The following is a 25312-nucleotide window of genomic DNA, read 5'->3' on the forward strand; positions in this document are numbered from 1 at the left end:
AGAAAAAATTTGACTCTCCAACATATGTCCGCTTGATTGATTGATGGATTTTTTTATCTGGATTATCCAATCAATCAATCAAAATTTTTTTGAGGATTATTTTACCAATTCTTACTTCTTAGAAATCACAGTCAATTTGTTCTCAATTTATTATCAGCACTTCAAAAATTTTCTTTGTCAAATTGAAAAATTTTTATATTTAATATATAGGTTACAAAGTACATTTGATTTGAAAATTTTATCTTTAAAAATCCCAAAAAAAAAAACGTAATGAAATTGATGCTAACACAACCAAAAAAAAAAAAAAATCTTTATATTCATTTGATTTAGACATAATTTATATATTGACTTTTATTTTATTTAATTTTCGTTGATTCGAAACGAAAAAGAAGAAGAAATAAAGCAATTTTTCGTGTGTGTATTTTTTATCGCGAAATCAAACATAAAAAAATAATCATTATGAACAAAATTGGTTTAATTTTAATCGCTGTTGGTCTATTGACAATAGCTATTATAACAAGTGTTGTTGTTGTATTGAAACCGAAAACAAATAATACACATATTGATATTATAAATGATACATGTCCATATTGTAATGGATCAACATCACAACTTGGTGAATTATGTACAGATTCGGAAGTAAAATCATTTCATCAATATGCTGTTTCAACTGATTCAAATGTTTGTGCTAAAACTGGAAGGTTAGATTGATTGTTTACGTTGTTTTTTTTGTTTTAATGAATTTTTTTTTCAAATCTTAGATCGATTATGGATGAAGGTGGTAATGCTGTTGATGCCGGTATTGCCGTATTGCTTTGTATGGGTGTTACTATACCTGAATCGATGGGTCTTGGTGGTGGATCATTGATTGTCTTCTATAATAGTAATTATTATTAATGAATGGATTTTAAATTTGATTTTTCTAATTATATTCTCTATAATCAAACCAAAGAAACAAGTAATAATGCAACGTTTGTTGATGCAAGAGAAGTGGCACCAATAGCATCATCAAGAGATATGTTCAATTCAACAAAAAGTGATGCAGAATTTAGTAATTCAGCATTAGGTTTATTATCGATTGCAACACCGGGTGAATTAGCCGGTTATTGGCATATGTTTAATAAATATGGTTCGAAAAAAATTACATGGAAAAGATTATTTCGTGATGCAATCAATTTTGCTAAAAATGGTTTCCCCGTTGGTAGACATCTGGAAGAAGCAATATCACAAAAACGTGATTTTATAATGGCATATAATAATTTAAAAAATGTTTATTACAATCAAAAAACAGATGATTTTTATAAACATGGTGAAATATTGAAACAACCAAAATTAGCTGAAACATTAACAAATTTATCGTTAGCAAAAGATGCAAAGAAATATTTTTATGAAGAATTATCGACAAAAATTATTGAAGATTTACAAAATAATACAGATTTTCCAAATCAAAAACCAATATTAACAGTGTCTGATTTTTCTAGCTATATTGTTGACGAAAAACCAGCATATTCATTTAATATAAAAGATGATATTAAACTTTTAACGGCTAGACTTCCAGGTTTGTTGAATTGATTTATATATTTTTTTAAAAAAAAATGAATGAATAATTTTAAATTCTTTATTTATCTATATAGGAAGTGGTATATTATTATCATACATATTAAAAATTATGTTACATCCAAAATTTCATCATCTTTATCCGGATGCAAAAGAAAATTTTAATGATTCGGTTTTATTTTATCATCGATTAATGGAATCATATAAATTTGCCTATGCAAAACGAATGTATCTTGGTGATGATAATTATGATGATTGTCACAATATTACAGATAAAATAATATCTGATAAATTTATTGAAAAAATTGTTGGAAAAATTGATGATAAAACTACACATCCAAGTAAATCTGGTTTTTACGAAAATGATGTATGTTTTTGTTGATATTTGTGCAATGAAATTTATTTATTTATGGTTTTTTTTAAATAGAAATTTCAAAAAATGGATCATGGAACTGCACATGTATCAGTATTGGATAAACATGGTAATGCATTTGCAGCATCAACAACCGTAAATCTTTAGTAAGTTTTTCTTCAATAAATTCTTTTACGAAATGAAATCATCAATTTTTTTTTGGTTCTAATTATGGAAATAGTTTTGGCAGTAAAGTTATGTCACCATCAACTGGTTTAATTTTAAATAATCAGATGGATGATTTTAATACCGGTAAAACGAATGCATTTGATTTGCCACCATCACATTCAAATACTATTCATTCTGGTAAACGACCATTATCATCAATGTCACCATCAGTATTTATTGATAAAACTGGTGTACGATTAATAATTGGTGCTAGTGGTGGTTCAAAAATTACAACCGCTGTTGCATTAGTATCATTAAGACATTTATGGATGGATGATGATATTAAATTAGCAATCGATTCGGCTCGTCTTCATCATCAATTATATCCGGATCATATTGAAAATGAAAATTGTTTTCCAAAAAATATACTTGCTTCATTAGAAGAAAAAAATCATATCATTAAACAAATTGAAGAAGGTGATCGTGGTGCAATCGTAATGGCTGTAAGTCGTTCAAAAAATGGTACAATTCGTGCTAATTCTGATTGGCGTAAAGGTGGTACTATTGATGGTGTTTGAAGACGAACAAACAAACAAAAAAAATCAAAAAAACCAAAATAATTAAAATTCTTATTTTATTTTCAACTTTCATCAATGAATAATTAATATAAAACGGTAAAATACAATTTAAATAAATAAAAAAAAATTTTCTAAGTCAAATTTTTTTTGCTGAATGGTTAAAATATAGTTAAATCGATGTTTGGAAATTAGAAATTTGTTATATTGTTTTTGTTTCCTTACTCGGGATGGTTAAAAATAAATAATATTTTGTTGAATCATTCGGAAATAGAGATTTTTTTTTTTTAAATAATCATCGTTAATTTATGGCCAAAATTCATTGATAACATTCTTTGATTTGTAATGTTATTTCAAATTGATTTTGTTGAATTTCATCAATGATAACATTACTTGTTGATAGTATATGTTCTTTAATCATATCGATTGCTAAACGAATTTTTTCCACTTTACCATGAATTTTAAAACCATTCAATGTATTTACTTTAGGTGTTACAATAGTTGTATCACTTGATTCCATAATACGTTTAATTATTGAACCTTTCTTACCGACAACTAAACCAATATAACGTGCAGGTAAAAATAAATTATTACGTATACGATCACCATCTTTAAATGTACATGCTTCAACAAATATATTGAAATCAAATTCATTTGCCGCTTCTTCTAATTTATTTTTAGCCAATTGTACACTATCTTTATCACCACTAATAACAAATATTGGTTCTTCACCATTTACCGGTGTTTGTATGAATGTACCGGTTTCTTGTCGTATTTGACGTATTTTAGAACCTAAAGACACAAAAAAAAAAAACAATATTGATTTTCAAAAATTATTTCAAAGTAGCAAATACAAAGTTACCTTGTTTACCAACAATATAGGAAACATGTGCCGAACTTTTTACAGCAACTTTAGTAGAAAATTTTTGGCCCATCATTGTTGTTGTAGGATTAACAGTATTAGTTATATTATCACCGAAAATTGAATTACTTGATTGTGAATCATAAAGAATATTGGTCATATTCATATTATCGTCTAATAAATAAGTTAATTGTTGTTGTTGTTGTTGTTGTTGATCGTATTGATTTATATTATCATAAGACATTGTAGATGGATCGTGTATGTTGAATTTTTTCAAACGAAAGAAAAAATAAAAAATTATAAGTCAAATTTGAATGGATTAAGAAGAAAAAGAAAATGTTTCGATGATTTTGATTGATGATTTTGATCGACTGATTGATGTGGAATATAAAAACCGAATGACAATATGGATGTGATTTGCATTGATTCAAATATATTATCTGCTGATGGTGATGGTTTTTGTCTACCAAAAAACGAAATTGAATTTTTTTCCCCTTTGATAAATATTCAAATTCAAAATGTTGACTCAATGATCATTATGATCACCCTTGTCATCATCATCATTCTTCGATGATGATGATCATTATTCATCCTATTCGAATTAGCCATTAACAATCGATTTAATCGATTATTATAGCTTGTTGAATTATTGACATTCGAAAACAAAACAAAAACAAAAAACCAAATCAAAACGAAAAAACAATTTTGTTTTCATTTTTATTCAATAAATATAAATCAATCGATTGACAATTTTATGATGATGATGATGATTTTTCAGAATTAATCATCATTCACAATATCATAATCATCAAGAAGAAAAAACAAATGAAAAAAAAATCATCACTACATCCAAGAGAAACAAAACAAAAAAAATCAAATTACTCTGGTTGTTTTTGTTGCTCGTTTTGTTGGTTTGTCAGTGTGTGTGTCTGTTTTATGTAAACAAAAAAATCAATCCAAACGATGGGAATGGGAGAAAACAAAGGAAACCGAAAAAAATTCGGAAATAATTAAAAAAAAATCAGATTTGAGCAATCAAAAATTTTCATCAACAAGAAAAACCAATTCCGCGATGATAATATCGAATCGAAACAATCGATAGTTTCGCATCTCACTAATTGGTTCATAGAATTTCTGTTTCGAATGTTTTACGAACTTGTGTTGTTGTGTTTGTGGTCATTTCCGATATAATAATATTACCATTTTCGGTTGGTTCATTGATATTTCGATTATTATTATTTGTACCATTAATATTATGTAATGATCCATGTACAGTTGGATTTATCATAATTGTATTGCTGTTGCTGTTATTGATCATTTTATTCATCGTCGATGATGAATTATTATTGTTTATCATCAAAACATCATTATTATTGGTGAGATTGGCCGATTTTGATACGATATTATTTTCGGATCCAGTTTTTTTCAGATCATTAAGAAAAGAATTATTATCACTACCACTGCCACCACCACTACGTTGCGAAGATATTGGCCGTTTACTTAATTGCTGTAATCGAGTATATTGTTCTTGTAATTGTTTTTGTTTATATAATAATTCTTGATGTCTTTGTTCCAATAATTCTTGTCTGGATTGTGCAAAACGTTTTTCTAATAATGCTGCTGTTGCAGCAGCTGCATTACCACAATTTGTTGCTAATAATGCAATATTATCCAGATCAATTCGTCCTATTTTCGTAAGTAAATGAAAAAAAATATTAATTAAATTATAAATCAAATGTTCAATATGACTCTTTTTAATATTTATTTTTCCTTTTCGATGGGTCCCAAAAATAACCGAAAAACAAATAAACAAACAAACAAACATCAACAACAACTTACCATCTGGTATTGAAGATATTCTTGATCGTACACCCGGTGGTTCAGATGTAGCACGAATTGATGAATATGATTTTGATCGTGAAGCTGAAATTGAAATTCCAGAAAAACAAAAACAAATTAATTTTCCAATTTCAAATTGAAATTCTTCGAACAAAATTCTTCAAATCAAAATGTCAAATCGAATCAAATTAAAAAAAACCAAAAGGTAAAAAACAAGGTAAAATTTAATGAAAAAATAAAATTTCAGAATAAAAAAAAACAAAACAAAACAAAAAATACAGAACATAACAAAAACAAAAACAAACAAAAAAACATTGAGCATCATTAATCAAAATGTTTTTTTTAACCTTTACGAACGATTGTATCCGAATCTAAATCATCATTATTATTATTAATTGATGATGATTTTATACTACGAAATGATCCGGTACGTTGAAATGGTGATGAACGATTTGATAATGATGATGATGATAAATCGATACTTGATTGTTTAGAAAATGTTTGTAATTCATCCAAAAGATTGTCCAACATATTTGATGCAGTTGTTTTTGTTGAATCAGTTGATGATGGTGTTGCCGGTATTACCTGTATAATTGTATGCGGTTCCATTAGATCGGCATCAAAACTCTATGAAATTTGATTGATTAAAAGCAGGTAAAATCAATTAACTTTTTTGTTTTTTTTTGTTAGGAAAAAAAACATTTTACAATTTGAAATTGAAATTTCAAAAAAAAATAAAAAATATTTTGTCCGGGTTTTTTGTTTTGTTTGTTTGTTTTGAAAGAAAATTCGTTATCAGCTACGGACCTTATTCTTAAATGTTTTATTATCAGAATTTTTGTTGTTGTTGTCAGCCTTGTTGTTGTTGTTCTTTTTGTTGTTGTTGTTGTAGTTTGATGATTTATTATCATCGTCATATTCATCATCAGCATCGATAGAATTTTCTGAATTAGGTTCTTCAATGGTGGGCATCGATGCAAATCCTCGATATAAACTTTTTGTTTTTGTTCAGATTTTTTTCGAGAAAAAAAAAGTAAAAAGTTTTTTGTTTTTGGTTTCAATTTAAAGAAATCAAATTCAACAACACACAACACACACTTTACACACAAGGTAACAAAAGTGGTTCAGGTAACTTTTCATAAGATTTTCATGCAATATGAGTGATTTAAAAAAAAACACAGCAACAAAAAACATTTTCATAAATCAGTGAAAGAGTTGTTAAGGGTTAACAAAAAAAAAAACAAAATAGATAATATTTACTCAATCTTATAATTATGGCTACATAAAATTGGTCGATGAAAATGAGCACTTCGATGCCAGGCTTGAATTTTTTTCGTCTATAAATTTTTTTTATATCCAACCATCAACCAACCAACCAACCAACAAAGAAGAATGAAAAGAAGAAGAAACGAAAAGAAAAAATTTTATCAGTAAAATTGAATTTCCTTTCAATTTAGTATTTTGACATGGATGATGGTCACAAAAAATTAGTTTGATCGATTAGAATTATAAATTGATTGATTTTTACAACAACAACAAATTAGTAGAATTTAGATAAGGGGGTAATTTTCGTTTTTTGTGAGTGGGGAGAGAGTGTTAATAAATAATTCAATAATAATGATGATGATGATTATTTGTAAATTGTTGTTTTTTTCTCCCAATCATCATCATTAGAGATAATTCAACATTTAAAAAACAAAACAAGAATCAAATAAATTACCCTTGTTGTTGTCGTTGTTGTTGTTGTTGCTAATGTTGTTGTTGTTGTCGTCGATGATGATGATAGATCACGTCCACCACCACCACCACCAGATGATGATAACGGTAAATTTTCATCAATCGAACCATCTTTTTTATCTAAACTTGATGATGTTTGTAATAATTGTGATGATGGTGATGATGTATTGTTATTTGATGAACGTTGTTCTTGTACTGATGCCAGTCTATATTAAATAGATAAATAAGAATTAATTAACCCAGTGGAAGAAAACCGGTGGGGAAAAAAATGAAATATAATTACCGTTTTAGTGTGACCAATGTACCGGTTAATTTTTTACATCGTTTCAATGAATGTTCTAAACGTTCGGGTTCTTCTTTTAAAAATCTTGTTTTTTTGGGGAAAAAATTGAAAATTTTCAATATAGAAAAAACAAAAACAAAATTGTTTCATTGTTTCAAACACATACTTTTCTTCTTTTTCAATTTCATGTAATTCTTTTGACATAATTGTTTTAAGATTCTGTGCAAGTAATGGATAACGTGATTTAAGATCGGCAACTGTTTTTGAAGCTCTTGATAATATTAATGCCATTGATTCAACATTTGACATATTAACACGACAACGACGATTAATAACATTTGAACGTAATGATTCTACTTGTGCTTCTAATTCTAATAGATCACGATCTAAACGTATTGCATCATCATTATATGAATCACAATTTATACTTATTTTTATACGTTCTAAACGTATTGGTGCATCAATCGGTTTCGTTAATAATGATAATGTTTGTTGAATTTTCAAACAATTTTCTTTCATTTGTTCACGTGCATTATTCATTTGTTGTACGGTAAAACGTTTTAATTGTCGTATTTCTTGTCGTAAATCACGTGCTTTTCTTCGTATTTGTCTTAATTGTTGTAAATTATTATTATTATTATCAATTGATATTGATGAATTCATTTCATTTGTACGATAATTTACTAATGCTGATGGCTTTGGTGGTGGTGGGGGTTTTGGTCCTGTAGAGAGAAAAAAAGTTTAACAAAACAAAATCCATTCCGGAATATTATTCTTTGGACACATACCAGTTGTTAAAGCTTTACTAACAACATTTGTTAAACTGGCAATTTTTCTTTCCATTTCTTGCATACGTATACGTGCTTCATCATCAATAACATTCGAAGTCGATGAAGATGCGGCTTGCTGTTGTTGTCTAGCGATAAATGTATTTGGATTACCAACAACAGCAGTTGTTGAAATTCCAGCTAAATTATTTGGATCAAATAATCTTGTGGACGGATAACCACCAGGTGGTGGTGGATGACCAGGTGGACCACCAGCAGCAAATGATGCTCTTAATTGTCCAATATTTATTAATGTTGCATTTGTTGGTATTGTTTGTCGATGATGTTGATGATGTTCAGGTGATGATAAATAACCAGAAAATTCACCAGAAATTTGTTGATTTGTTGCTGTTGTTGGTTGAAATTGAAATCTTGTTGTACCAACAATAGGATTTGTCCGGTCTAAATTAGGATAATGACCAGCTACGGAATATGGTCGATCGGGTAATGGTCGATTATATGGTTGTTGTTGTGATGATTCATTTGATGATGATATAGCAGCTTGACCATTCGATCTAGCTAATTGATGTCCTTGAATCATGATTATATCACCACCGGATTGAGGCACCGAATTATTTGGAAAATTACGTTGTGGTTTTGGTGGTGGTGGTTGAGCGAATGGATTCATAGCGGCTGAAACGGGATTTGGATTTATTAGATGTGTTCCACGTGGTAATGTATGTGAAAAATCTATCGAATTTTTGATTTAAAATTAGATTTTCTTTTTCAAAAATTTAAAAAGAAACATCTTACTTGCAAATTGTTTATTTCTAGTCGGTGGTATTGGTGGTTGAACAACACCGGTAATATTTTGATTGATAAAAAAACTGGAACGTGGTGGCAGTGGTCCTAATGTTGCCGAACGATATTGTGGTGGTAACATTATTGTACCATAATATTGTGATTGTGGCGGTATATTAGTAGCATTAGCATTAGCAGCAGTTTGTTGTTGACCAATCATTAATGATTGATGACCAACAATTGGTGATGGAAATCTTTTTCGTTGATGTATATGTTGTGATTGATATTCAGAATCAAATTCTGGTTCAGAAAAATAACCATAATTTCCATCACCATCATGATGATGACCACCACCAACGTTAACTGGACCACCGGTAGTAAATTGACCAGATTGAGCAGCAGCGGCTGCTGCTGCAGCAGCCATTAATGATTGATGTATAATACCACCACCTGGTTGTGGACCATTAATACTTTGTTCATAAATTCTTAATATACATCTATCTTTAACATCATGTAAATCTTCTAATTCATAGAACATATTTTTATTTGGATCATGAATGTAGATACGAACTGATGGATGATCCAAATATTCCATTGATAATTGTCGTGGAAATGACCGAACAAATAATGCTTTAACAGTATCAATGGATGTAATTTCATTTGGTAATAATGCACGTTTTGTTTCATTACGAAATTGTAAAAAAACTAAACCCATTGAACGATCTAATGATTTGGATGGTGTACGTACGATTGGTAATGATGAACGAATTTTATTTGTTTGACGACGATTAAAACCAGTTGCTGATGTTTCAATTTCAGACATAATACCTGGATCATCATCAAATAAACAACTGTTTGTTGGATTTTTTGTTTGAAAATGATGAAAATAATTTCTATCTAATGGTGTTGTACTTTGTGAACGATTTGATTGTTGTGATGATGATGTTTGTTGTCTATTTTGTTGTTGTTGTTGTTGTTGATTATTGCTATTGTTGTTGTTGTTGTTGGCGTTTGAAACCATTTTATTCTGTTTCGATTCGGTTGATGATTCTTGAGGATTTTTATCAACATTCGTTGCCGCCGCCGCCGACGATGATGACTTTGACGTAGCAACATTATTGTTCTTATTTCGGCTCTTTTTTCATTGTGTAAACATTGGGAAAAAAGAAAGAGAAACGAAAGAAAAAAAAGGAAATTATCATCAAAGTTTTTTGGGTTAAAATAGACAAACAAACAGAAAACAAACAAAAAAAACCATCATCAATTTGGCTCATAATTCAAGTAACGATTCTATTTTAACCCAAACAAAAAATTTCCTATAGGAAGGAAATACCTTTCGTTTGATTGGTGATAATAATACTTCATATAAAAGATGTTTTGGTGAATTTTTCATTTTATTATTCTGTAGATTCTGATGATTATTCTGTACATCTAAATTTTTGCTATTTTTCAACATTTCCTTTGTTGTTTGTCGTTGTTGTTGTTGATCCATATTCTGCTGTTGTTGTTGTTGTTTGTTATTATTCTGAAATATTGTCGAACTAATTGATGAAACACTTGTTGTTTGATTATCGGTTGGATCATCATCATCATCACAATCATCAATTTGATCATTTTGTGCAGTAAATTGTTGTTGCCACTGTTGTTCCAAATAACCATTCAACTGCTCTGGATCAATATCAAAACAAACTTGACGTATTGAATAATTTTGTTGTTGTTGTTGTTGATTGATTAACATATTTGTAATCGATTGTTGATCGACAGTCATCAATCGATTACCTTTTGATGGTGATATTGTTATTATGGGTGATCTTTGTTGTTGTTGATTTTTCGATGATGATGATGCGGAGGCAGAGTTTGCTGTTTTCGTTTTTGTAATTGGCATTTTTGTATGTGTGTTTGTTTTGTTTTGAGCTAATTATTTTTCGGGTTTTTTCGGTTATTTTTATTTCATTTTTTTCTCGGAAAAAAAGACAATCAACAACCAAAGCGAATTTGCAAAATCGAATGACACGATAATAATGTTGTTGTCCGTTTTTGACAAGAAATTCAAGAAAAAAAAATCAATAATCGTTTGTAAGCAAACAACAACAACAACAACAGTAGCAGCGAGGCCAAATATATTGTTACAAAAAATAAAGAAACAGAATTTGGAAGAAATAAAAAAAAAGATGTTCACTGCAGAATTTGATCGATTTTTGGATGAAAAAACAAACAGCAATCAAATGTAACGTTTAAACATCAAAAATCATCATTGATGATGATGATTGATAAACAAATCATCAATAATAATCATTATTATTCTTGAAAAAAAACGATGATAGAATTTGTCAGATTCCGTAAAAAAAACACACACAGAAGAATATTCTGTGTATACACACAGAAAGTTTAAATAGACAAAACACAGAATAAAGTAGTAGCATTAAACAGTGTGTGTTGGTACCGATATTCTATAGAATATTCTGTAGAGACAGAATCTTTGTGAATAGAGCAAATGAAAAGAATAAAAATGTTCGGTCCTACACAACATATTCTTTCAATCATTTTTTTGCTTTTGCTTTATCATTTTTGGCCAAAAAAAAAATTCTTGTTAGTTAAATGAATGAATGAAAAAAAAAATGTTAAATGTTATTCTCTCTCTCTCTCTCCCGGACTATATTGGAAAAGATTTGCTATTTTTTCTTCTTTTCTTTTCCTTTGCCCGGTATATGAATAGAAAGAAAGTGAAAGAAAGTGAGAGAAAAACACACACACAAACATTCCATCATGATGTAGCGGATTTTCAAAATTCGAATGGATCATGCGCATCATTTCTGGATTCTGGATTCACATTCTGGATAGACAGTCTGTACAATGCGTGTGTGTGTGCAGGGTAGAATTATTCTTTATGAATACATTTTTTTCTCTCTATCGCTGCTGTCAAAGAATTGCAAAAACTTTTTTTGGTATTAACAAAAAACACAAAAAGAAAACGAGACTACTGTAGATTTGTTATCCGATTCTGTTATTCTTATTTCTTATCCATTTTTTTTATATTTATTACACACAGATGATGATGTATCCCTACTATGAATTATTAGGATTTTTCTTTTCTTTTTTTTCAAAATTTTTTACAACATTGTACTGCTGTGTGTGTGTGTGTGTGTTTTCAAAGCACTGATATCGGAAATTCGGAAATGCAAAAATTCTTTTCACAGATTTCGGAATATAGTTTTTTCTGGTCGGAGGGGGAGGAAGATTCATCACTTTTTATCAACAGAATCATCATCGGAATCGTCAGAATGATCATCATCATCCTGACAAATGGAAAAAAAATCTTTATTATTATTTTTTTCAAAAGAATTTTTTTTTTCATTTCAAAATATCCAAAAAAAAATTCTTTTTTAACACTGAGTGATATCAACAAAGATTTCAACAAAAAAGAAAGGAAAATTCAATAAAAAAGTTAACACAAAGATAAGAAAGTAAAAAGTAACAAACGATAATGATAGACAAGAGATCAATCGTGGTTAAGAAGAAGGAAAAAATGATAATTTCTCCTTCAATAATGATGATGATTTAAATAAAGAAAGATTCTTCATTTTTCGTCTGGTAACATCATTAAATTTTTTCTTTTTTTTTCTATTTGAAACATTACATAGTCGCACTGGATGTGGACTACCACCATTTCCCACCACCAACAATAATAATCATCATTGAAACCAGATACCATTTGGTTTGGTTTTCGTTGGAAAAATATGGTTTTTTGTTTGCTTGATTTCTTTTTCTGTCAAAATCGTTGTTGTTTACGGCCATTTTTTTTGGCTGCCCTCAAACACAACACATCCAAAATCATGGCCTTGTATATATAGATATTTAGTAATGAAAAAAAAATGTTTTTTGTTTTTTCCAAAGAAAATTCCCAAGAAAATTCTTGGAAATAATTCTGGCTATTTAATTTTTTTTTTTTTTTTTTTGGTTTCGATTGACGCATGCTCGAATCGAAAACAAAAAAGAAACAAAGGAAGGAATAGAATCGAATGTTTGCTTTTTTCCCATATTTCTTATGGTAATTAATGATGACGATGGTGGGAACAGAGAAACCAAAAGGCTAAAGACCTTAAAGCATCCATCATTTTCACAAGGTTAGTAGTGGTAGAGTATGGTGCTTATGGGAATTTGAAAAAAAATTTTAAACATTCGATTTTATTTTCTACATGAAAATGATAGAAAAAATATTGGTAAAACATTGAATAAAATGAATATGATTAGCCAAAATAATTCAATAATTTGATATGGAAAAAATTCTTTATAATTAATTTTATTTTGAATCCATGAAACAAATTGTTCATCATTATCATCCATTAATGATATAAATAATAATTTTGTTGAATTAAAGCTATTTATATCGATTAATAATCCAATTAATTGATTATAAACTACTTTATTATCATCATCCTCATCATCATCATCATAATCATCATCATCAATAGGTTTATGTTTATGATGTTTAGGCTTTTCGTTAGGAAATTTACCCATTAATGGTAAACCAATAAATAGATTCTAACCAATTTTATAAATGAAAATTTGTAAATAGAAAAATTTGTAAATAGAAAAATTTTGTTAGTAACAAAAAAAAACTTACAATATCATCAATATTTTTAATCATTGAATGAAAATGACATGGATCCGAACATTCAAAATAATTATAAATATTTGATTGTATTTTTAAACATTTCATTCGATGATAACAATTTTGATAATGATTATAATAATAATTTGTTAATTGTTTTGATAAATTTGCCGTTATATTACCATTACTATTACTATTATTATAATTTGAATTTTGTAAATCTAAATTCAAACCAAATAATATATCAAGATTTGGTATGAAAAATTCGTTAAAATTCTTTGATGACTGTTGCGCCATCTGATGATGGCCAACAATTTTACAAGAATTTTCAAATTCTTGTACAAATTTTCTTGTTTGATTGTTTTGTGTTGAATTTTCATTTTGTTGTTGTCGCAGTAGTTGTTGTTGTTGTTGATGATCAATTTGTAATAAAATTAATTTAAATATATTTGGATAATGATAAAAATAATAATGATGAAATTGATGTATAAATAATCTACGTATTTTTATATTCATTGGTATTAATAATGTTTGATTGTAATGTTTTTCGATAAGATAAAATTTTAACATATTTTTTTCAATTATATCATGGCTATTATTCGATTTTTAAAAAGATTACAAAACAAATTACAAACTACAAACTACAAAATAACAAATAAAAAAAACCTACAAACCTTTTTAAACATGAACTTAATGTTAATATTAAATTATTATTAATTATATAACCTAAACAATAATGTGATTGATAACGTGTTAATGATACAACTATTAATATGAATGGCATCATTTTATTCTTATTATTAAAGGCTTTGCCTTTTTTTATTTGTTTTTGATTTTCAAAACCAAACATTAACATTAAATTCATTCAGTGGGTGCAAAACGACCATTATCCAAAGATTAATTTCATAATAAGAAAATGAGAAAGAAAGTAAGAATTATCTCATAAACAACAAGAAAAATATATAGAGAAAAAAACTCACAAAGAATTATGTTGTTGTTTTTCATTGAATCATTATGATGATCAATGTTCATTACATCATCATCATTATTATTATTATCAGTTTTATAAAAATTTCTATCAAAAATCAATGGATTTTTCTTCTTTTTATTTTCGATAATAAAAAGGTTATTGTCATTATAACCATCGTTAACGTTATTATTTTTATCAACAAAAGAATTTGCTTGATTCTTGTGATGATCGGATATGGTCGATGTTGTTATAAAGCAAAAGAATATGAAATAAATAATAAAAAATTGGTTGGACATTCTTCAAAAACCCAAAAAAACAAAAAAACTTTTTGTGGATTCGAATGGCTATTTCACCGTTTCGCTATTTATACAGCAGTTGGTCAACAACAACAACAAAAAAAAATCGAACACACGAAATTCGAATTCGAAAAACTCAACAAAAAATCGTTCGAATTTCAAACAAAAATTTGAGCCAAATGAAATGATGATGTTTTTTGAAAAATGAAATGAAATGGAAAACAAACAAAAAAACTTACCGAATTCAAATCAATAGCTGCTGTCCGGTTAATTGATTGATTTTCTGTTTTGATTCCTGATTCCGATGTAACAGCAACATCAATACTACTTGATGTAAATAAATGTTTACCATAATGATGATTACGTGTTGCTGATGGTTTTTGATATGATCTTGATCGTCCATGATGATGATGATAATGTCCACCACCATTTATTAAAACTTCTTCACCACCACGTGGTAAACTTATTGATTGTTGTTGTTGTCCATTTATCGCTGTAGAATTTGTCGTTGTTGTCGCTGTCGATGTTGCATTCGAACCTAAATTCAAGCACAAAAAAAAACAAATAAAAAACGAAAAAAATTCAAATCAGAATTCACAGTGTTTACAAAAAGACCAAAGGAAAACTTTTAAAGATTCACGGAAAAATCAAAAGTTTTTGTTTTTTTCGGTTACTTTATATGACAATCAAAACAGAGAATACAGAATCCAGAAAGTGATGACGATTAATGACAATGGAAAGAATTTTTGTTTTTTGTTTGTTTTCATTTGAAGAAGAATAAAAAGAAGAACAAAAAGAATAAGAATATTCGTTGAGTCATATAACACACAGTCAAGTCGAAATAGTTTGTGAAAATGAAAAATCGTTATTTTTGTTGTCATTTTAGTTGTTGTTTTAGTTGTCTCTTTTTTTGTAATTTTTTCGGAACAAAAATCAAATAAAGAAAACTTTATCGATGTTCATCATGATGATGATCATCATGAAGATGATGTGAATTCATGTGTAAATAGACGCAATAACTATATCAACAGCAACGATGAGTTCATTCTGGAGAAAATTTCCTTAAAAAATATGTTTATCATTCGAGAAAATCAATGTTTGTCAATGAAAAACAAAAATGAAAATGAAAAACAACAAAAAATTATTATTCAAAACAAACAGAAACTTTTTTTTCGGGAAAATTTCTTTTCCGTAAAATTTCTCTTCGATTCGATCATCCGGTTGAATTTCGAATTTCGAATGATTTTCTTTGTTGACAGGATGTCTACAAATGATAATTTCTATTTCGACCTGAATGTGTATTACAATGTTTAAATTGCCAAAACGCAGAATTCAATCAAAAAAAAAAAAAAAACGTTCGAAAGTCAATCAAATAAAAGTTATGAAACGAAAATACGAAATTCTCCAAGCAAAAAAGAAAAGAAAATTGAATCATCATCATCGCTGAATTCAATTGTTAAACCAAGAAAGAAAAAATTGAAAAATCAATCGAATTGAATTGTCAAACGTTTTGATTTTCTTTAAATTATCATTTTCTCTCCTCTCTCTCCTCCTTGGTTATTTATTCCAAAAGTCAAAAGTTTTGGATTTTTTTTCCAATCTTTTTTTTTTTTGGTCGAAAGAAAGAAAATCGTCAATGAATCGGAAACAAAGCTGAGCAGCAGCAGCAAATCAATATTCAGTGTTCTGTTCTGATTTAGAAAATTGTTGTTTCGGATCGAATCGAACACCAAAACACATTCGATTCGATGAGTGAAATGTGAAATTCTGTGAATAATTCTTCGAAGAATTCTCAATGTTTGGCGATCAAACAAAGAGAATTCTTCGATAAATTCAAACGGCTTCTTCGAATAAGAAAATCTTATTTAATGCTCTATTGAGATTGGGGGAGAGGTGGGGAGGGAGAGAATTCTGCTGACAATTGTGAAAAAATAATAATAATAATGTTGTTGTTGTTGATGATGATCGATTTGATTTCGATATGTCATCATCATCATCATCATCATCATCATCGTCGGCCAAACGAAATTGAAATTGATTGAATTTTCATTTTCATTTCGTCGTTGTCATCATCATCATCATTTTATCAAGTCAAGATTCTTTCTTTGGTTGTAAGTAATCTTTCAAATTAGTAATGTTTTTTTTTGTTTGTTTGTAGAGGATTTAGCGATTCTCTTTAGCGATTTCGAGAATTTTGAAATGTTTAGTTTTTGTTTGACGTAAGAAGAATATTATTCTGGTCAAACAATTTTTTTGTTGGTCTCAATTGGCCACTTTGTTGTTGTTGTTTTTTGTTTTTGTAAGAATAAACCAAACGTGATAAAATTCAATAATTTTATTGCCAAAAACCAATAAAATTGGCTTTAAAATTGGCTTTTTTCAATAAATTTTCAGAAAAATCAATCACAATTCTTTTCCTTCAAATCAAAAAAAAAAAAAAAAAATTTGCATACTGCAGAATATTCTATTGATGGAATAATAGAAACTTTTCAAAATCCGATTATGATTCTATATCTACCCACTCAGCCACACACACCACACACACATGACCAGAATTTTTTTTTTCAAAAAATTTTCAAATTGCCAAAGAATCTTTTTTTTGGTAGAATCTTTCAAATTTTTTTTTTTTTTTGCAGGGAAATCATCATCAATATAGCCAAATCACAAAAAAAATCGATTATTATTATTTAAGCTAACCAAAAATCGATAAAATGTAATTAATTTTTCTCTCTTTTTTTGCTTGCTTTGCTTTAGATTCCATTAAAAATGAATGAAAATGATTTTTCGCACTTTCTCAAATTCTCTCTCTCTCTCTCTCTCTCTCTCTCTCTCTCTCTCTCTCTCTCTCTCTCTCTCTCTCTCTCTCTCTCTCTCTCTCTCTCTCTCTCTCTCTCTCTCTCTCTCTCTCTCTCTCTCTCTCTCTCTCTCTCTCTCTCTCTCTCTCTCTCTCTTTCTCACTTCTTGTCCATAAAACGGATAAGAAAAAAACCATGAAAAGTAATGTTTGAAACATTCTTTTTTTTTCGGATCATAATTCTGGAATTGAGAGAGGAAAAGAATTGGAATGTTTTTTTTTGTTTGTTGTTGTTGTTCTTCTGTTTGTTGTTGTTGTTTTCGTTTTGTAATGAAAAACAACAACAACAACAACAAAAAACATTAATGCACGGACCACCAACGATTCAGGAAAAACAAAAACAAAAACAAACTTTTTATGTTTTTTTTGATAACAATGATCATCATGATGTGTGTGTAGAACGTTAGAATAGGAAAACAAACAAAAAATTAAGCCAAAAAAATCAAAATCAAAAATTTCTGAAATGAATTCTGAAACACGGAATACACATACACACACAGAGAGAGAGAGAGAATATCATTACCATTATGATCCGAAAGTCCAATTTCAATGAATTCTCTTTTTTCCCCCCCCCCGCATTCAAAACACAGAACAGAAAAACACAAAACTTACATTTTATCAAGAATTTTTCATTATTTTCATGATGATAATGATGTTGTTGTTGTTGTTGTTGATTGTTATTATTATTATTATTATGTTTACCAAGATAACAAATTGGACCGTAAATCATGATTAACACAAAAAAAACCCAAACCCAAACCAAAAAAAAGTCTATTCACAAAAAAATTTATTTATGCAGATATTCTGTTGTTGAAATTCATTTTTTTATTTCATTACAAAAACAAACGAGAAAAAAATTCCGAAGAGAATCCGGTCAATGGTGGAATTTGTTTGCTTTCTTTCACGGAATTCACACTTTTCAGCAGTTTTGTTTTGTTGTTTTCATCACTCAAAACCCATTAAATTTTTTTTTCTTTTTGAACCAAATAAAAAATCGATTGAAAATCAATTGGAAAAAAAATTTATCAGATTGCCAAACACAAGAATTGCGAACAAACCAAGAGAGCGAAAGCAAATGAAAATGACTGTTTCACTGAACAAAGTCAATGGTGAAAATGAAAATGATTTTTTTTTTCTTGCTTTCTTCGAATATCTGGAAACGGCAAACGGACACAATAACCAAAAGCAAAGAAAACAAAAGCCAAAGAATATTCTGTTTCGGCAGTGAATACAATGAATGGATTCTTGGTGAGGAAAAAAAAAAATTCATGCGCAATTTTTTTCTGTTCGAACCAAGAATATGGAACCAGGAATTTTTTTTTCATTTTGGCGGCATTTTGTCAATTTAGACAATGGAATCAGGAAAACAAAAACATCAAATCGATGATGATGACAATGAAGTGAACCAAAAAAAAAAAAAAAAAAAATGCAAATAAACTTTTCATCAAGTAACAACAAGAGAGAAAGCTCTCGGGAAATTTCCATAAAATTTTCGGGAATTTTTCTTTTTGCACAGTAAGTAATCTGTTACTAATTATCATTCTCAAAACCAAAAACGAAGATAAAATTCAAATTAATTGAATCTTGATTGAACATGAAAATCTGGTGATTTTTGTCAAAAAAAAAGATTCCATTCATTCATTTTTCGCAATGGAATTCATATTTTTTGCTTTATGATGCTAATTTGGTTGGCGAAAAAAATGTCATAATCATCGAAATCAGTTTCATCGGAAAAAGCAAATTTTTCGTCTGCTGTTTGTTTGCATATAAAATTAGCATCATCCAAATCCAATGGAAATTCACCAGTTTTATTCATTTTTGGTATAGAATCTATTCAATCAAGAGATTCTAGAATCTGGCTCATTTCAAATTCATCTGGATTCAATCACACAAATTCTCTCACTCTCTCACTCCCTCTGTGTGCTTTGGAACAGCAAAAACGTTCTTTGTAATTAGATATTTTGGCTTGATTTTGTTAACCCTTTTAAACTACCAAGAAATACCGACACACTTACCATTTGAAAATTTTCCCGCCAAATTTGTTGTTGTCGTTGTTGTTGTTTGAATTTGTATTGGTTTTGTTTGTATGATTGGTGTTGTTGTTGATGTTTGCCTTGGTAATATTGCCGGTCGTAATGGTTTTATTGTTGTTGTTGTTGTTCCAGTTGTTGTTGTTGTCGCTGTCGCTGTTGTTGTTGTTGTTATTGATGATAACGTTGGACTTTCACAATTTGCTGCTGATGTTGTCAATGATTTACTAAATGTTATCGGTTGATTTGCATAATGTACACGTTTTGGATTTCTTGGTAATATTGTTGGTGGCGGTGGTGGTGATGATTGTGTTGATATCGTTGATGGTGGCGGTGTTGATCGATGTTGATGATCGAACGATGTCGTCGATGGCTCTAAATCCAACGATGATGAATGATAAAGATATGAACGTGCTAAATTCTGTTGTTGTAATTTTATTCGATTACGTAATAATGCCTGACTAGAGTTGACATCTAGTGGTTGGTAATTGAAACAAAAATTTCAAAAAAAATTAATTTTTTTCATTTGAAATAAAAACCGTGAATAAAAAAGGTAAATGTTAAAAGTCAAATCAATCAAAATCAAAATCGAAAATATCAATTGAATAAATATCGATTCAAGTCAGAAAAAATCCATATTTTGACATTTATCAACAACAACAACAAGAAAGAAGAAAATCCATTCCTGTAAAGTTCCTGGATCGATCGATCGATCGATAATCGTATTCGATAATTCCACTTTCTCTCTCTCTCTCTCTCTCTCTCTCTCTCTCTCTCTCTCTCTGGCTGAATGGTTGACTGGCATATCACGCAATGAATGAAAAAAAAATCACCTTCCTTTTCACTCAATCTTAATGGGAAGAAGACTGAAAAAAAATCCATATTTAGTTTGTTTTCAGGGATAATCATTTAATAATAATCATAATCATCATCATAATAATGACGCCATTCATATTCATCCAATTTTTTTTTTGGTTTGAAACCGTTACCTATGTAATTGTGACGTAAATATATTAATCGACATTACAAAAAAACACATGTACACGTCGTATGTTTTACATTATTTGGAAAAATGATTTCGGTTTCACACAACATTCTAATGCAGACACACACACACATTTTGTATTTTGGCATGATGGCCAAGGTAAATGCTGATGATGATAATGATGACGACATAATCATCAATGAAAAACCTGGTTAAACAATATTCAAAACATAGCAAGCATATTAATGCGCAATAAACAAATTCGGCTAGCCAGCCAACCAGTCAACGAAAAAAAACCAGATAAACAAACAAACAAATAATCATCATCATCAAGGATACCAGAAAACAACAAACAACAACATTTTCTGTTTGGAAAAAATATTCATTGATTTCAAAATTATTATTTACATTCTTTTGCATCTCTCTCTCTCTCTCTCTCTCTCTCTCTCTTGATTTTCATATTTTTTTTCCGCTGAAATTTGCCTGTTTTACCGACCGAAAAAAAGCAGTGGTGGTAGATTTTGCTATAGCAAAAAAATTTTTGAATTTTTTTTTTGTTTCACTTTTTTCTCTCTGTGTAACGGTTTTTTTTCAAAATTTAAACTGAAAAAAATTTTTGTCAACAAAAATTTACATCTGTATTAACACTCGGTGCGTACAAGAGATGTTAATCAATGAATTGAATGAATGAAACGCACACACCAGAATCACCAGATCAGTGATTTTTTTTTCTACAATCAAATATTTTCTCTGTCATCACTTTACTTTACTTCAGAAATTCATAATTTTGAAAAACTTTCGAGAAACTTCGAAACACCGATTGAGATTTTGACGCAAAAATGTCTTCAAAACATTCTTCGACGGATAAACATCCTCAACAGCAACAACAAACGCAGCAATCGCAACCACAAACGCAATCGCAACAACAAAAACATATTGAAAAAATTGAAAATTATTATCGTACAAGTGAAAATGTTTATCGATTATCAACCGATCATCATCAAAATCATCCAATGATTACCGAATGGATCACTAATTATCCGAAACAATTAAATTTTCGTCAAAATCATCCTCAACAAAATAATTCTTTACGACATTATAATTATCTGAATATGAATAATGATTTATATGAATTATATGTTGATGTTAATGGTGGTTATAAACCGGAAAATATTACCGTTACAACTAAAAATGATTTATTAATTATTAATGGTTTTATGGAACAAAATAATGGTGGTGATAATTACGGCAGTGTTAACGGTGACAGTGTTAATGGCGGTGGTTATCATTCAAAAGAATTTTGTTATAAATATCAGCTACCAAAATATGTTTGTAAAGATAAAATGACATGTATGTTTAAGCTAGGTGGTAATTTATTACATATTGAAGCACCAATTGAACAACCAAATACCCGTCATATACCGATTAAAATTTTAAATGAACCATCAACAGCGACGACCAATAATAATAATATTGATGATAATCCGCATCAATCAACAACCAAAACAACATCGAATGGTTTGGCTACTAATGCCAGCAATATTTAAATTTCGGGAAATTTTCCAGAATTTGACATTTAAAAAATGACATCTTCTAAATCCCTTTCTCTCTCTCACTTTCTTTCATACACACACACATCGTAAACTAAAAATAGAATTGAAAAACTCTTGAAAATAAAATAAGATTTCGTTTTTCTTTTGCGTTTAAAATGTACATTTGTGTATTTGGGTGAATGAATGAATGAATGAATAAATGGGATAAAACGAAATGATGATGACAATTGAAAAAAATCTTGATGAAAAATTTTCCATCAAATTTTTCAATGAAAAATTCAATTTTTGAAAATCTTTCCGGAAGAATTTCGAAGAAAATTCTCAAAACCCACAGAATCCGATCATGATCAGGCGTCAGAATTCGACAGAAGAGAAATAGCATTCTCCTGGGATATCCAGAAACATCTTTATTAGGCAATAATTTAAATAATTGATGCGTTTTTCTCCCATTATTATGATTATTATCATTATTGTTGTTGTTTTTTTTTGTGAATGTCTTTATCCATCAACAACAACAACAACAACCGAAAACACAAAAACAGAAAAAAAATAATCATTTTCTGATGATGATGATTATACGATGTGAAATGTAGCAATAATAATATTCTACAAATCAAAAAAAAAAAGAAATTTCTTAATCAAGAAGAAAAAGAAAATGAAAAAAATCCAATTCTAATCTAATCTAATTGTATTCATTCTCAGCATCGGCATCGGCACAGCAGATGGATACATTTCAATATTGGATACACAATCTTTCTCTCTCTCTCTCTCTCTCTCTCTTGGAGTATCCATTTCATTCATTTTTTCAATTGGAGATTTGTTTTTTCAATCAATCAATCGATCAAAATCAATCTGATTGATTTAATTTATCGATATTATTGTATTTTCCTCGAATAACATTTTTTTTTTTTTTTTTTTTGGCTTTTTGGTTTTCACTTTACTTACTTGATTGATTTGTTGCTAAACGATATATTTCATTTGTAACACCCGTATCAAATGATTTTGAATTTGAAATTGATTGTACAGTGGTATTGGATGCGGCGGCAGCTTGATGATATGATGGTGGTGGTTGATTACAAAGTAAAAAACTTGGTGGAACGTGAACGATATTTCTTGGTTGTTGCGATTGCGGTTGCGGCTGCGATTGTTGTAGCGGATGATTAAAATTATGATGATGTTGTTGTAATTGTGGTGACATTATCATTAAATTTGCTGTTGATAATTGATTATCAATGGCCATCATTTGATGATTGGACATCGATGATGGTTGCTGTTGTTGATGTCTTTGATTATCATCAATATTACCATCATCATCACCATCTTGTGATTGTATTGTTGATTGATGTTTAAGATTTGCGGATTTGGATTTGGATTTCGTTGTTTTTTTCGATGATGTTGATATGTTTGATGATGCGGCGGCGGTGGTGGGGGTGGTGGGGTGAAGATTTTCCAATTTACCACCACCACTATCCGCTTTGGATTTTTGTACACCGGTGGCGGTAATTTTAGTGGAACCTTTTTTTGATTGCGGTTGCGATTGCTGCGATTGCGATTGTTGTTGTTGCTGTTGTTGAAGTGAATGACTACGATGAAGATGAGCAAATCTTTTTATACTGAATGGCATTATTATTATTATGGGAGAAATTCAGATTTTTTTTGAAAATTATTTTTTCAAAGAAACTTTCCGGGAAACTTTCCAGGAAAATTTTTTTTCATAAAATTTCCGTCGTCGTCAACAACAACAACGAGAAAAGCAGAAACATAATCTGAAAAAGAAAGAATTATTATTTTAGTTTTAGTTTCGCTTTTCATAATCCAATTAAATCATCATCATGAACAACAACATCATTATGGTGAACATAATCATTATCAAATAACATCATCATCATCATCATTGAATTTTTTTGATGGCGGTCATGTTACACAAACAAAAGCCAAACTAAACTATCATCATCATCATCATCATCATTTGATGATGACAAACAAAGAATTTTTTTTCGCATTCTCTCTCTCTCTCTCTCTCTCTCTCTCTCTCTCTCTCTCGGTATATGACAATGATGCTAAGATGATGATGACAAAAGAATTTTTTTTTTGAAAAAAACTTTTTTTCTATTTCAAGTCGAAAGAATCTTGAAAAAACAACAACAACAGAATTTTTTCTTTTTCTTTCTTTAGAAAAGAAAAATATTCTGTTGCCGTTGTTGTTAGTGGACTGAATGGATCGATTCATCGAATCGATCCATTTCATTTTGACAAGTTTATTTTGAATGTTTTTTTGTTTTTAAGTGTTAAAAAAGTTGAATTTTGAAAATGGAAAAATTATTTTTTTCATCAGAAAAAAAATAATTTTGAAAAAATATGAATTTTTAATGTAGAAAAAAAAATATTTCCAGAAACAAACATTTTTTTTTCGTAAGTAAAATTTTCTTTCCAAGAAACTTTCTTGGAACGAAAAAGAAGAAAGAAAAAATCACTAACCTTATTCGATGATGATGCGGTGATGATAAGAATTTTTTTTTTGTAAAAAAATTTTACAAAAATTTTTTCAAAGAAATTTTTTTTTATTTACAAAAATTTGCATATTGTTGTTGTTGTTGTTGTTGACTTGAGTTTGGTTAGTTGGTTGGTTCATTAATCCTTGGAATTTTACTTTGTATTTTTTTTTCATTTGTTGTTCCAATTGGAACAACAACAACAACACACACTTATAAACAACCCAAAAAACGCAAAAACACAGCGGCAAATATGACGATGATGATGTTATGTTTCGAATCATCATCAGTGCGAAGAAGAGAAAAAAAATTCTGGATTCTGCTCAAAAATTTTTTAATATTTTTATTCTGGATTCGTTCATCACTTTTTTTTCGAACATCAACAGAATCGGGAAAAGAGTAGAATCGGGAATTATTTTTTTCTGATGGAAGCATTATTGGTTGGGTTGGAATGTAAACCGGCTGTAGTATAATTTTTGGAATCGTAGAATCGTAGGAGCAGCAGCATCAACGATAATAAACAGAATTTGAAACAATTTTAGTGGAAATAGTGCTGTGCTGTACTGTACTGAGGGCTGT

At 29.0% G+C, this 25312-nt stretch overlaps 5 protein-coding genes across 14 annotated transcripts; 2 read left to right on the plus strand and 3 right to left on the minus strand.

The window, feature by feature from the left end:
- The first annotated feature begins 320 nt into the window (after positions 1 to 320).
- On the plus strand, positions 321 to 3946 carry LOC113795616 (scoloptoxin SSD14-like). 2 transcript variants are annotated; one of them, XR_012846740.1, is made up of 7 exons: positions 321 to 701; positions 762 to 883; positions 953 to 1558; positions 1635 to 1924; positions 1985 to 2076; positions 2151 to 2751; positions 2825 to 3946. XR_012846740.1 is itself a non-coding variant. In XM_027345820.2 (6 exons), exons 1-6 carry the CDS (start codon positions 460 to 462, stop codon positions 2653 to 2655), a joined length of 1857 nt encoding a protein of 618 aa, XP_027201621.2. In that variant the 5' UTR covers positions 321 to 459; the 3' UTR covers positions 2656 to 2796. The 2 variants fall into 2 exon arrangements, 1 of the variants encoding a protein (XP_027201621.2); XM_027345820.2 differs by lacking the exon at positions 2825 to 3946 and having other exon boundaries at positions 2151 to 2796.
- On the minus strand, positions 2695 to 3960 carry LOC113795617 (RNA-binding protein MEX3B-like). Its single transcript, XM_027345821.2, has 2 exons — positions 3515 to 3960; positions 2695 to 3444 (listed from the first exon to the last, which is right to left on the minus strand). The coding sequence occupies exons 1-2, from the start codon at positions 3756 to 3758 to the stop codon at positions 2972 to 2974; spliced, it is 717 nt and encodes a 238-aa protein (XP_027201622.1). The 5' UTR covers positions 3759 to 3960; the 3' UTR covers positions 2695 to 2971.
- Positions 3961 to 4200: 240 nt separating this feature from the next.
- LOC113795615 (uncharacterized) lies at positions 4201 to 25021 on the minus strand. 9 transcript variants are annotated; one of them, XM_027345813.2, is made up of 14 exons: positions 24720 to 25019; positions 23187 to 24007; positions 19689 to 20177; positions 15059 to 15357; positions 8954 to 10076; positions 8162 to 8890; positions 7540 to 8095; positions 7374 to 7457; positions 7074 to 7296; positions 6614 to 6690; positions 6161 to 6347; positions 5701 to 5980; positions 5354 to 5437; positions 4201 to 5200 (listed from the first exon to the last, which is right to left on the minus strand). In XM_027345813.2, the coding sequence occupies exons 2-14, from the start codon at positions 23863 to 23865 to the stop codon at positions 4638 to 4640; spliced, it is 5373 nt and encodes a 1790-aa protein (XP_027201614.2). In that variant the 5' UTR covers positions 23866 to 24007; positions 24720 to 25019; the 3' UTR covers positions 4201 to 4637. The 9 variants fall into 9 exon arrangements, with proteins under 9 accessions (XP_027201614.2, XP_075678626.1, XP_027201615.2 ...); XM_075822511.1 differs by lacking the exons at positions 23187 to 24007; positions 24720 to 25019 and adding an exon at positions 20537 to 20600; XM_075822512.1 differs by lacking the exon at positions 5701 to 5980 and having other exon boundaries at positions 5059 to 5200; positions 24720 to 25021.
- LOC142645667 (uncharacterized) lies at positions 12995 to 15022 on the minus strand. Its single transcript, XM_075822519.1, has 4 exons — positions 14534 to 15022; positions 14228 to 14366; positions 13566 to 14145; positions 12995 to 13483 (listed from the first exon to the last, which is right to left on the minus strand). Exons 1-4 carry the CDS (start codon positions 14817 to 14819, stop codon positions 13127 to 13129), a joined length of 1362 nt encoding a protein of 453 aa, XP_075678634.1. The 5' UTR covers positions 14820 to 15022; the 3' UTR covers positions 12995 to 13126.
- Positions 20820 to 22388, plus strand: LOC113795618 (uncharacterized). Its single transcript, XM_027345822.2, has one exon. It carries the CDS (start codon positions 21528 to 21530, stop codon positions 22233 to 22235), a length of 708 nt encoding a protein of 235 aa, XP_027201623.1. The 5' UTR covers positions 20820 to 21527; the 3' UTR covers positions 22236 to 22388.
- Positions 25022 to 25312: the final 291 nt, after the last annotated feature.

Source organism: Dermatophagoides pteronyssinus, unplaced genomic scaffold, assembly GCF_027571235.1.
Source record: "Dermatophagoides pteronyssinus isolate colony J.1.1.1.1 unplaced genomic scaffold, Derpt_VIB-CSIC_2022.12 sq0018, whole genome shotgun sequence".
In the NCBI taxonomy this organism is placed as follows: domain Eukaryota; kingdom Metazoa; phylum Arthropoda; class Arachnida; order Sarcoptiformes; family Pyroglyphidae; genus Dermatophagoides; species Dermatophagoides pteronyssinus.